We start from the raw sequence: 14,368 nt of genomic DNA on the forward strand, positions 1-14,368 counted from the left end.
AAGGTTTGCTTTCAAACCCAGGGCATTGTATAGCTCTTCCTGGCATGGACTGACGGTTTGGCAAATGATCGCCTTGATGGTTTGCTTGATGGTTTGGAAAATGATGGTGCCTTTCACTGTATCATCATCAAGGATTCATTGGCTATGGAACAATCTGCTCTTGTTCCATAACTGCCACACACGTTTCCACACTGGCCTGCTTTTGAAAGCCTTTCATCTCTTCACTGATCAATACCTTTGCAAAAAGGTATTTCCCAGTCTATCTTACACCCTTTCCAACATTAAATGCACCATCTTTTGCTTTGACTTATCAGTTTCTCAGCTTCTGCTTTGACAACTGTGAAGTCAAATTTCCACTGTCTTGTTTCCTCATAATTGCTCTCCAACAATCAAACTGTTGCTGCTTTTGCAGGTATAAATACAGGTTATATCTGCACCATTGTAGGAAATGAAGCCAGGAACTCTTCTGTGGTCCCAAGGCCAACTGGAATACAATGACTTGTTTTCACAAAATTAGATTTTTCCTCTACTCAAAGTGCTTATGGGGAAGATGCATGGCAGTGCCAACTCCCGAACCGTGCCTAAATACTAGGAGAATGCTAAGTGGAGAAGGCTAAAACCATATCAGAAAATTCATTAATGATTAAACTGTGGATATCATACTTCAGTGCTACCACAAGTCCTATATTCATTCAGCTGATTTCTAGAGGTAACCTATCATTCTTTGTAGGTCCTACTATAACATTTCTATATCTTGCATTCAACTTGCAGAATGCAGGTTCATTCAGACATTCAGTCAGACCTCATTTTCAGATTTGCTTTTAACTAATGTCTGACATTTTTTGCCTATATTTTGGATTACTCAATCATTCTGTGTTGCTCCTCTTTATCTGTTTTCTTTGGTTCTTCTACAGTAAAGTGTCCCTCATTAGAGTTCTGAAGTTCTTTATACACACTAATCTTTAATTACCATGTTATTTTCAGCTTATACTTATGCATCCTGTCATTGGGAAGCACAGATGATGAAAAGTTCATTTTCTTCATAAGAAATGCCATCTGGAGTTCCACTTGCAACATTAACTAAAATCTAATCTGAATCATTTTTGTTGCAACGTACTCCATTACACCTTACCTTATCTACCATGGACACATAGATTAAATTATTGTCCTTTACTTGAAAATTTTTACCATGTCCTCCAGTTGTCCCTTGTTCAGTCTAAATAACTGTATTTTATTTATTTTTTTGCCTTGAAGTTCATAATTTCTTCATATCTGTCATGGGAGTCACCTGATTAAATGTGGTTATCTAAAGCTTAATTCTTCTTCCTTCACAGTCAGTAAAAAGTACACAGTTCATCTCATCCTAAAGTATTGACCTAGACAGATTAGATAACTGCTACCTATATATTTCTCCACTGACTATGGCAGGATTTTAAGGGGATTAGTGAATGAATAGAGCTCTATGCTGTAAACATGTTAAGTATTTCTGTTCTAGCACAGGTGTCACCCTTTTGTGAAAATACGCAGCCAATATTCGTTCCATCTTCAAATTCTTTGTATCAAACTGCCACATACTCTCTGCCAATTCTCTGCTTTATTCAATACATTCTAAGAACTAGCTGAACAGCCTGTATGTTGCTGGATTCCTTCCTCTACAAGCATCAAGTACACTACATACTGCACTCTGGATAGCTCAGAAATTTTGATGGACATAATATTCAATAGGTCTCCCTGCTCTTCTTTCCCAAGCTTGTTATGTCCCTTTATATTCATATACATATTCTGGTTTTTCTCAGTTCTTTCACCTGTGTCTGTTAAGACAATTAACTTATAATTGTGATGATTTTTAAAGGCTTGTAACAGAACTTTATTTTCCATACTTTTGAAATTTATATTATCTGCACATCACCTACCTCAACTACCATCTTCCTGCCGGTAGTCCTTGGTCTCTAAGGAATTTCTTTCTCTACTTTAATTTTAATCCCTTCATGAGTGCAAATTTGGCCACAGTGATATAGAGGACTTTTTTATCAGTCCCCTTAAACTCAACATCAAGCCTTCTTTACCAAATGTTTCAATGTTAATCACTTTTTCATGGTTAAGGAAGCCAAAGCTCCCATGACATTGGTCTTGATTGAAAGTGCTCCAACTTCTGTACACCTGTGCATACTTGCAAATATTCTTTTGAGGAACCTAAAACAGTGGTTTTAACAGCCATGTCTTATGTTCTGTGAAAAACAAGCAGCCTCATTACCCTGTCATTAGTTTCTCACTCTCTCTATTTCCATACATCTTTCTTTCCTGTGTTGACACTGCAGCTTCCCAGGACAGCTCTGATGCTCTGCCTTAAAAAACTATAATTTACTGTCAAATTTTTCACAGAACTCCTCTGCTTTTTCACCATTTGCCATTTAATTGCTATTACTGCTATTACTTTAGACTCTTGCTTGTGTTGGCTAAGGACCGCAGTAGAGACTGGGGACACATTTTGTCAGGTACCAGCAGTACTGCACACAGAAAAGCCTGAAGTGATCCTTTCTTCTGTCACACAAGGGTATCCCACAGAACCTCCACAAATTCTTAGTCTCCTTCTTCCAGAACACTTCACTTATGCCTCCCTTAGTAAATCCTGGCAGCAGGATAATTTCACAATAACCTGTTATTACAAAATGCTTGAGAAGTATTTTAAAATATGCAAAACATTGTCAACCCTAAAGCCCCATTCCTGGCCTCTGTAAAGGTAAACTGGACAATATACAATTTAAATTAATTATTTGCTGGTAATTGCACCCAAAGGGAAGAGTCCTAACTGAGTGACAGATTGGATTTTTTTGCCTCTAAGAATGAGTTATACTGTGTGGGAGTGTTAAAGGTCCCAGTCAAGAGTTGGCTTCAGAGGCTATTCAGGCCACCAGAAAAAACAATTTCTATTCCACTGATTTTACAGTTTATTTCTAAATCCATGACTGCTCAACATTGAGTTGCAGATATGAACACAGAGTTTTGCTTATCCTTCTGAGGGACTACAATAGAATGATAATTTCCAAAGACTCTCCTATGAAGACAGGCCGAGAGTGTTGGAGCTGCTCAGCATGGAGAAGAGAAGGCTCCAGGGATGCCTTACAGCACTTTGCAGTAGCTAAAGAGGCTACAAGAGAGCTGGAGAGGGACATCTTACAAGGGCATGTAGTGATAGGATAAGGGGGAATAGCTTTAAACTGAATGAGGGTAGGATTAGGTTGTATATTAGGAAAAATTCTTTACTGTGAGGGTGGTGAGACACTGGAACAGGTTGCCAAGAGAAGTGGTGGATGTCCCATCCCTGGAAGGGTTGAAGGCCAGGTTGGATAGAGCTTTGAGCACCCTGGTCTAGTGGAAGGTGTCCCTGCTCATGGGAGGGGGTTGTAATAAGATAGTCTTTAAGGTCCTTTCCAACCCAAACCATTCTGTGACTCCATGATTTTCGTGTGCAGCAGAGCTCATCTGTACTTTGACATGCTCCAATACAATTCTCTCAAAATTCCTCTAAGCTCTAAAGCAAAGTTGCTTAAATTGCAAAGTGAAGAATAAATTCTTCATTTGAACTGAAATGCCCTACAAAAAGTAGACTGAATTTTTGAAAATAAGTTTCCATCAGGAAATGTACTACTATCTGGTCACTTTTTTCCTGGTAAGTTGCCCTGTCTTATTTTGAAGTTCTTTAGTGGAGTGTAACATTAGTTTTCTTTCTAGCTTATCCTTTGCTCTTGAGGAAGCAATCTCTGTCATTCCTCAGAAAGAGTCAGAAAACAGTGGCAAGAACTAATAATACCAAACAGCACTGTAATTTCCTATGGGGAAAACATATTTTCTACCGGTAATTATTGCCAACAGCAATCTTGGAAATATCGTATAACTTATTGTTTAAAACATCAAACAGAAGGAACTGCTTTGTACCAAGGATGACTAACGCAGGAACATGTGCTTCCACACATGCACACACACATTAGATAAAATGTTGATGTTTAGAGGTTTACGAGTTGCAAACATTGACTTTGGGGTCTGCTTAAGTTTATACTTGAATTTAGAATGAAAACATACCAGTTAACGTATAACCATGATCAACAGCAATAGGCAGAAATAGCTGCAATTGTTATGGATGGGGTTCTCCAATCTGCTTGGTACTACAGTTGCTGGAAGATTAGAACTATAGAAGAAAATCAGTCAGCTGTGCTTGAGAAAACACAGTGGAGGCTAAAGGCAAAAATAAAAAGTTATCCAACAATTACATCCAGGTGCTTTACAAACAATAGATGCTTTGTTGAGGAGTGTGAAAAACACTCATTTACTTTGTGTGATGAAGCATGTGCAGGTGAAGTGGGGTGTGTGATGGAAACTGAAATGTCTGTGGACTTAATCCTGATCTAAGTTACTTTGGAACAACTCCCATCATCTTCAAATGACAGAACTATCCCTTAGGTAGAAAAATTCATCTCCAGTTTAAGCTCTCACAAACTGTGGCAGATGGCTGTGCTGATAGGATTTCTACCAGGGCAGGGACTTCTGGTCATGGAAAATGCCTGCTTTCACACTGCAAGAGGGGCACAGAAGGGCCTAGTGTAGGTGGAGCTCAGTCCACAGGGGATGGTCATGGTGGGCATTGTAGCAATTCAGCACCTCCACACTGTGGTTCCTGCCTAAGCTCCACTGGGATCACTTTGCTCTACTAGACAAGGGTTTATGCAGGTGAGCAGCTACACGTAGGTCAATTTAAGTGCTCTTCTGGAGTGGGACCTGACACTGACTCTATCTTGAGGAAGCCTCAGGAAATTCAGCAACTTCACCCATCTTTTGAACAAGGTGAATGAACTTCCTCTCAACTGGAATGAAAGATGAACTTTATACTTCATTAAACATAAACCACTGTTTTTAAAGCTCATTTTAAATACACCTAACCACTACACTAATCAGCAAGCCATCTCCTGAGCCACTGGGTTTGCTGTAGACATTTTCTCCTTGTCAATACTGCCACATTAAAGAATTAGTGAGTGCTGGTGGACATTCTCATGACAAGAAGCAGCAGCTACTCTAACAATTACATGCAAACCAGTGTCCCCTTCAGGCACATGGAATGGCAGGTGCTGCATTAGTTAGCAGGTTTGTAAATGTCATTTTCCAAAAAAAAACCTTATTCCAAGACACAAATATCTAGAGTTTACCCATGGGTATGGTTTTGGCACATGTTTAAGTGCTTTGCTGGTACTGCACGATGAAGGACTTTGATGAAGGACTTCGATGAATCAAGCTGAATTCCCAAGCAGTAAACACAAGTCATGACAGAGCCAGGAGCTCTACTCCAGATATTTCCTGGGGGAATTTAGATAGATACCTCTGAGACAAAAGGCATGAGCCTACTGCAGGAGGGAGTCCTTCCCCTGAATTCAGGGGGCTTTGTCTTGGGAAAATAAAGTGCCAATTTGCAGCTGACTGCTTGGCACAGGCTAACACAAAGCAACTATAGCTGGTAGCACTTAACTGGCATATACTTATTTTTAACATCCTTTCTCTTTGTTGATGTTACCTCTTCCATTTTTATGCCATTTGCAACACATCATTAGACTTGCTGTGAATTTGTGGGAGTAAATCATGTCCCTGGGGATGAAACCTCACCAGGGGTGAATAAACAATCTCCCCTTCCCCAACCAAATCCCAACTGTGCCTCACATTTCATGGAAATGATCAGCAGTTCTGCTATCAAAACATTCACGCCTTATGAGTAATATTTATGATGGGAGCTTTTTATGTTGGGTTTTCCCCCCAAGAAGAAAAAGAGGAATAATTAACAGAAATAAACCCAATGAGAAATTTCCACATTATTACTATTATTTTCATAAGGCTTTCACAGGAAAGTAAAAGCTTTTTCAAGTAATAAAAGTCCTCATTAAACATCTTTCTTTCTTTCTTTCTTTTGGAAACGGGGTAAATTATGAAGCAGATTGACTTTAAAAAATAAATAGGACTATAAATACATAAAAGTCATTGCCTTCCTCCAGTAATTTAATATGAGCATCCTACTCTAAAATAAGGAAAAGCTTAGTTCACTCACAGAGAGAATAAAGCAGATGTGAGGTTTTTCCGTCAGCTTAAGTGCTGTCTTGGTAAGGTGAGTTGTCCGACTACATTAAACAAACATTTTAGTCAGGCATCACACAGGAAAATAAACAGTAGCAGAGGAAACATGAAAATATTAAAGACTGTTATTCTTTGGCCCCTTTTCCTGCGAAGCAGGTGATAAAATATTACTGTGTTTCCACAGGTAAGGAAACACGCTCTTAAACACTTTGCAGAAATACATATTACGATCATCACTTAAAATGTCAGAAGTGGATAGGACTCAACTGTGACAGCACACAGGAGCCTGCCGAGAAACTCTGCAGGAGCAGAGGATTTAGCACACCAGGCCAGGCTGCTGGGCTACCTAAAGCAGTCTCCTGGCAGCAGCAAATTCAGAGAGAGGCAAAAAACAAGTTGCTGGAGACTCTACTTGCTGTAGAGTTACCTGATTTCAGGACAGACTTCTCTTGAATCCTAATCAGATGATAATGAGAGGGAGGGACATCATCTACTGTATCATTTTTGTCCTCCTTCTGTCTCACTAGGCATCAAAGAATGAACATAGGAAGGAGAGGCGACGTGCTGAGTTCCATCCTTTTAGCTCACCAGTGATATACTGCCCTACGCTGCACAGATGTACCATTATTTAGTTTATGTGGATGTAATTTATGCACCATGTCGGTAATTTCTGTATGCCACGAAATTTTGTCTAGCTATCCATCATGTCTGAAATTCTATACATATTTAAATATAAAAGTAGGAAAATATCCTTGAAATTATTTCTGCATTATAGCCAGGAGTTATCTAAAACTTACATTCATCAGAAGAAACAAAGAAATCACTTTTTACTACCAGGGCTTTGATTTCAGTCAGCCTGGAAAACCAACTTCAAAATGTCCTGGTTTGGGTTCAAAGATCTGCACAGTTGCCCAGTGGTGAGGGGGTAGGGAAAGCTCTTATTCTCCTGCGCACTATGAAAAATGTAGGTGTGAGATTGCAAGGTGCTACCTGAAATCCGGTAGTATCAGTTTCTGCCTCTATTTCCAAATGCACTGCATGCACACCAGCCTGTCTAGCCAGTGTGGTTTGGGAAAGCTGCTCATGAGTAACATACATGTATATATTTATCATCATCATGGCTAGGCTTCGTGAGTGAAGATTTGGGAAGGACTCTACCCACATTTGCTACAAGCGCACTGGTGGCTAAAGAGGCCAATGTGAGATAGACAAGTCCGGTTGCAATATATATTTAAAGTTAAACTAATAACTAAGTTAAACTATATATAAAGTTAAACTAATGGCTAGGTAGGTTCAGTACATCAATTGCTGTCCTGGGATGTAGGTCTAGACACAGTTCTGCTGCTGACCAGCTATCTGATGCTGGCCAATAGCTCATGGCCTGTCTTGAACATTGGGTTTCTTTTTCAACATACTGGTACAGCATTTGAAATAATAAAACCTAGATGAGAATATAATGCACATCTCCCCCTTGGCCATGCAGGCCTCAGTGGACAGGTTTCATTCCATTCAGCACGGAAGGCAAAGCTCTTTTGATTTCGTTTTAAAAAACATAATAAAAATCAAAAGAACTATGCCTTCTGTGCTGAATTTAGTCATGCTTATCACAAATTTTGTCACTTTACGAGTTCAGTTTTAGTTTCAATGCAAGAAAAGAACATCCCTTTCATTTCAAAGCAAAGAAAGGAAAGTAAATTAAATTTTAGCTATGTAATTATACAGTTTTTAAAAATACTCTTCTGGGGGCAAAAACTTATTTCACCATTTCAAGTGAATTTATTTCTCAAGAGCTTACCTAATACTTTAAACACCAGTTTTTAACTCTGAAAAATATAAGCAGGATAGGTGGAGGTGCTATTGAGTTCCACAAGCACAACATCATGTACTGTCTTTACCCAAGTATTTTGGTTAGATGGGCATTTCCATAGCATTTTAGGCCCAAAAAAAGAACTCTCCAAAAAATTCCCAACTTGCTTGTTAAGAAATGGAGGTGGAAATGTAAAATCAGTTTTCAAAGAAGGCAGGAAACAAACAACAGGACTCTCACTAGAAACCGGCAGCTGTAAATTGTAACGCAGCCAGAGCACGAGATATCTGACTGCCCTGGCAGCAGCGGTAAAGGCTGCGTGGACAATTCAGATCACACTGTTTTCTGATATCTGAAGCAAAATGAACAGTCAGTAGACACTGAGTGGGATTTATCTCCTCTACTTTTAGATTTCTAGTGAAGAGAGAGTCCCTTTTGTGGTCAGTAAAGTGCAGCAGTCAATTACAAGGTGTGATTCCCCTGTCCTGCTTTAGATGCCAACTATTTGGACAGCATAATGTCCATAGTGGTCAGAAGAAGACCACTCATAATGTTGAATTTAAAATCTCTCTGCTAAATAAGAAAGAACTGGAAGAGAAACCTCAAGCCATGACAACTCAAAAGGCTGGGAGAATTCAAATCCAGAATGCAATTTTCCAGTTGGCTCCCTGGAGATACAATTTTAAAATAACTTAATCATTATAAAAACTTCCTATTCCATTTTCATGGCATCTGGAAGCTTATGTTTCACTGGTTTTTGATGTAAATTTACCTCCCAGATGCTATTTGATAGATCTGCAAAATTTATCCTATAAGAAAACTTTTACTCTATGGCACTTCAGGATGTAATTTTGCCATCCTGTACATCCAACAGAGAGAAGCAGCCACTGCTGGGAGACAAGCCTCAATACCTCAGTTGGGATTTTCACTTCCTATACAGTCCCATGGGCGTAGAAGTGGAGTGCCTGAAACTGCCTTACCCATTTTCCTCTGTAAAATGAGGGAAATGTAAACACTCCACATGAAATCTGAATGTCTTCACACTTGAGATAAAATTTGAATCCAAACTCCGGAGTTTAATCTTAGTTCTTTGCCTTACAACATCTCTTGGGTGCTTCAATTAAACTAGGAATCTACTGTTTCCAGTCCTCACTCATGTGACAGCCTAAACTCATCTGAAAGCCTCATTTCAGGTTTCTGAGTCCCCTCCTCCCCAACCTGCCCCAACAGCAGAAACCAGACCTCCCCCTGCCCCAGCCTGTGGTGCCGCCCTGTTCCCCGACCAGGTTAAACAAACAGGCAGATTCCTCCAGGGAAGTCACAGGTTCAAGATCACAAAGGACCCACCTCGTTTGGGCCAGTTGGAGCTTTTTCTTGCTATTGTGCTTATCTGTATCTTCCCTGTCATCCAGACGTTAACCCCTGACCCATGAGCCCGCTTCTCGAAAAAGCCGCGCGGTGTTTACCCATTATGTAATGTCTGTGCTTCGGTGGAAATTCTACAGAAACAAACGGAGGAAGTTTGCCAGTCAAACGGCTGGACAATAAATCCTGTCCCGTGTAGATAGAATGGTTTACTGTCACTGTAAGTCTGCTACTGGCATCTGTCACCGAAGAAATGTTTACAAATTTCAGGGCACCAGAGTGCCAAAGTATTCCAGCACAGCAGGACTGTACATGATTTGTAGAACCATCACCACTGTGCTAGATATGGGTAGCCTTGTTTTGCTAGCCTGAATAAACAGAGTGACAATGTTTCAGATAACTCAGGGTCACTAATGTTCAATTTTTCTGTCTATTCATCTCCTAGGTTCAGGAATACAAGTACCCAAATGCTTGTTTATTCATTGTAATGCTTTTTCTGCCCTAAGGTATCTTTACTATCCAGGTAAGCAAAGCCCCTTCAGCCCCTTTTGCTTATTTCTTATAGGTCCTTTATTATTTATACACCCATCCTTCCTTACAATCCATTTTCTTTACAGTTGCTGCTGTCTCTCCTCTTTCTGTACTGTTTCCCCTTTGGGACAAGACATTATATTATGTTCCCTGTCTGCAGTGTCATCGCAATTCCTCCTGCTGTGTGACTGGGGCTTCTACGTGTCATCAACTATGAATTTAGGACAACAGAAAGAGATTCCTGGATAAGAAGCAGGAGAAAACATAATTTGGAACAGTGGGACAAATAGGTAAAACAATTCTTCCTTCACAGACTCTTTCAACCAAGGGCCTGATCCTGCTGCCACTGAATGGAGCTTTTCACTCTCGGTGTCAGCGAGAGAAGCACTTGGTCTCAGAGTTTCGCTCTAATTAAGTTTTCAAATCTCATTTCCTTTCAGAGCAGAGAAAACATTGTTGTGACTAAGCTTTGGATGTAGTAACAAATCCCTGGCAGGTTGGTTTGTTTTAACGGACGTACTAGTTTTAAGGAAACTTTTACCATCTTTTCTGCTCTTAATCACAGCTTTTATTACAATTACAGTAATGCAACAGAGGTACAGGCCAAAGGCAATATGGGTATTTTTAATGAGTTGACATGCAACCTTCCTGCAGAGGAGAAACAACTTCATTTCTGAACCATTAAGGGTTCAGAATTATTTATTAAGGGACAAGGAAATGTTCAAAAAAGCATCCACCATAAATTCAGAGGCTTCAGCAACTCACAGATGAGCAGTCCCATAAGACAGACTCAGTTGTTGTGCTAGGTTTTAGCAAATTTTTGCTGAATGGTAACATTTTCTATTGTCCTCAAACAATGAAAGAGAAGGTTAACAGGCAATATCCGGAAAGCCCAAAGATTATTAATCCACACATGTGGTCCTGAGTCACTGGGCTGTAAAACATCATCAGTTTCCAAAGATGAAACCAAAGCGGAATTCTGCTTGAGAGAGATGATATCACAAGCCCAAAGGAACTACTTGCATCAATAAGGCCTATTTATGCAAGTTTTACAAGACATTGGCTCCCAGGGTTTTTCATTCTGGTATAATTAATGCAGCCAACAAACTGACCATAGGGAGAGATCACATCCTAGGAGTGAAGGACCTTCAGCCTGGTTTCTTGCCTCAATTTACCTTACAGCTCAGACACAGGTCAGACACTTGTGCACACAGGAAATTACAACAGGCTGACAGGCACACATCAACTGGGCTCATTCACCTGGGGACTGAAGGGCTCAGGGAGTCAGGCTCCAACAGCAGCATCCAAAATCTGTTCTGTTCAATTATTCCTGCCACTGGCTGTGGTCTGGGCCAAACAACACATACAAACAATGGCTGGCCATGCCTTTTTGGAGGTTAATGCAGGCCAAGGACCACTTCCAATACAACCCTGGCTGTGTATAACCTGCTTTTTAGAGGTAAAAGTTTATCTGTAAGGACCAGAGAAGGATTCCTGGCTTGTGGAAATGTGACCCCACAGTCTGCCACATACCTTTTCTCTGAGACACAATTACCAAAGGAAGATGCTCGAACATCTAGTGTAGGTATGACTGTGTGCTTGCTTTCTCCTTTGCCACCAGGAAACTGACATAAATTAATAGGAACTCAAGCAACAAACTATAGGACTTCTATCAGAAATCCACATTATCAATCAGGAGATTGATTGTGTCAGGCACAGGGTACTGCAGTGGAGTGACTGTCATTATGTTCAGTTTGTACAACATAAATGGGGCTGTCTGGGTTGGCACTAAGAACCCTCCCTTCCCATCCTTCTTCCAGGCTCTGTACCGTCCTACAGAGAGCCTCCCACACAGACCAACACATCCAGAGATCCACAAAAGGTACAGGACCTCGCTGCAAACCCAGTTACTCTGGCACATCTGTTCAGACAATTAGTAAGTAAAGTTTAACTGATAGAAGACAGAGCCCAACTGGAAATGTAGGAATGTGTTTTTATTACTATTAATGCAATCAAAACTTCCTTCTTGCTATTATTACTGTGTTAGCATGTCAATTCTATTCCAAATTGTTTTGAACTGCTAACTTACCAAAATACCTGGAGTATAGCACAATTCACGTTCTGGTTTTCATTCTAAACTTAACATAATTTAACTGAAATTACTCCCCTTCTTAAATTTGTTTCTCTTTCTAGAATGTGCAAAATACGCATACAATATGCACTAGAGGAACATTAATCTTTCTCTTTATGCCCAAAAAAGTGCTGAAATTCTTTGCATAAAGTAACTTCTATATGTCGTTGTAGGCTGAAGACTCTTTTCTGAATTTACCAATATTCCAATTCAGCTGACAGAGTCTATACAGCTGGCTAAATCATAGCTTTAAAAAAACAGATGCAAAGAACCCTTTGTGAAACTGATTACTGATTTATATTCGCCATCCAGTACGAATGAAATGCAAAAAGTAGGCAGACATAAGTCACATTAACTAGATTGTAAAAAGAGCGTTTCAATCACATGAGAAATCACGTTAGTAGCACAGGTCAGTTTTCTTAAGAAATATATATCCTTTGGGAAAATATTTTGTTAATTTCCCCCTATGATTTTTTTTTAATTGACTCATTTGAGATTTTCCTGTACCCACGGTCTTAATTTCAGAAAAGATCAGACCTGTTATTCTTAAAAAACTGTCCTTTAATATTAAGCTTTTGGTCCACAAAACTAAACCAACATTTGCTAAACAAGGAAAAGTACAAAAGATAGTTTTAACACAGAAAAAGTGCTCACCGATGCAGTCGACGCTGAAGAGATTTATGGAGGTTGTTATGGAAGATTCATCACAGGTCTTCATTCCTCGCAGCGCGAACCGCACCAGGGAGGCCTTGACGCCCTCAGGCAGGAAGGACAGCAGGTAGACAGGCATGTACAGAGCATAGCGGAGCTTGCACAGCAGCGGGGTCATGAGCTTCCCCTGCGGGGACTGAGCCATGCGCTCGATCGTCGGGAACAGCAGCACGGAGCGAAGAACCTGCCAGGACACGAGAAAACCACTGTCAGAGGAGTCCTGCAGCACCACAGCCCAGCCCGGGGGGCTGAATTTGGAAACGAGTCCCCCACTTGAAATGGGTTTTCCAGGCACGTTGCACCTCAGACACGCAGCCAGGATTTGTGGAGTGTCCATGTTAAATTTTTTAAAAGATGAAGCAAACAAGTACATGGTTACGAAATGCTCAGTTTTATGATAAGACGGCAAAGAACTTCAGAGATGAGTCCTTTGGGGATCATGATGTACCTGCAAGCACCAGCAATGCTGGTTCCAGCAGGAGTAACCCCAGCAGAGGGCAGCAGGCAGGAGCCCTCCGCTCAGTCCCGGCGGGCTTCACATGTCAGGAAAAGTACATTGCTTTTTATTTCTGGTAAACTATTTTCTCCAAGTAAGCCAACCAAATTAAAATGCGTTAGCCACTGTGATGGCTGTGTTACAGTTTGACAACACACAGGGTTTTCAATTTGCAGTTCAATACAGGTAAACTTGGCCAGTACAAGCATAAAAGCGCACAGCCCTTTCACTGTGGTGCCTACACTGACACATAATGTTGCTTTTTGTATGTTATAATGAAATAGACATATTCTATAGCTGGTAATCAGTTTATATGGTGATAATAGAATACACTGTAGCCTTAAAATACAAAGAAATCAATTAAAAACCCATCCACACTAATAAAAAATGAATTAATATACCTACTCTCAGCTATATTGCAATGTTAAGATCAAGCAAATATTCTAAAAGGATAACTGCAACATTTTTCCAGAAGTAAAACTATATTGTAATAATTCACAGAGGAATAACCATCAAAGACACACACAGTACCTAACAGAAGTATCAACAAAGTAAAGTAAGAGATATTTTGGATATTGCATCTGCAGATAATTAGGTATAAACAGCTGGGCTTTCTTGGTGACTCAAGATAAATAAAACTGATGTAGTTACATACGCCTGCTCTACTGCACATGTCATTCTATATATTGTGCAAATTAGATTAATATTTTTATAAAAAATATTTAAAAATAATTGTCTTTACTTTCAGATGAGACAGCTAATGTATGCCACTACACCTGTGTGCAGCACCCCTGGTCTCAGCGGCTCTCCAGTGGAAGAGAGGGCATGTCACTAAGAGATGCTTACAAGATCTGGGCATTGTAACATAGCAAACAGCAAACATTCAGGAAATATGATAAAAATCACAGCATCCTTTAGGTTGGAGAAGGCCCTTAAGATCATCAAGTCCAACTGTTAACCTGGCACTGCCACATCCACCACTAAATTAAGTGCCTCATTTAAATACCTCCAGGGATGGTGAATCAACCACTTCCTGGGGCAGCTTGTTCCAGTGCTTGATAACCCTTTCCGTGAAGGAATTTTTCCCAATATCCAATCTAAATCTTCCCTGGCACAACTTCAAGCCATTTCCTCTTGTCCTATAACTTGTTCCTTGGGAAAAGAGACTGACTCCCACCTGGTTACAATCTCCTTTCAGGTATTTGTAGAGAGCAAT

At 40.1% G+C, this 14,368-nt stretch overlaps 1 protein-coding gene across 2 annotated transcripts in view; it reads right to left on the reverse strand.

Annotated features, from left to right (window-relative positions):
* LDAH (lipid droplet associated hydrolase) overlaps positions 1–14,368 on the reverse strand; it is a 117,076-nt gene that overhangs the window by 27,466 nt on the left and 75,242 nt on the right. For both annotated transcript variants that reach the window (XM_017813097.1, XM_017813098.1), the window contains exon 5: positions 12,600–12,840. In XM_017813097.1, coding sequence (XP_017668586.1) covers positions 12,600–12,840 — 241 coding nt within the window. The remainder of the gene's footprint in view (positions 1–12,599; positions 12,841–14,368) is intronic.

This window comes from Lepidothrix coronata, unplaced genomic scaffold, assembly GCF_001604755.1.
Source record: "Lepidothrix coronata isolate B3197 unplaced genomic scaffold, Lepidothrix_coronata-1.0 Scaffold39, whole genome shotgun sequence".
Lineage (NCBI taxonomy): Eukaryota > Metazoa > Chordata > Aves > Passeriformes > Pipridae > Lepidothrix > Lepidothrix coronata.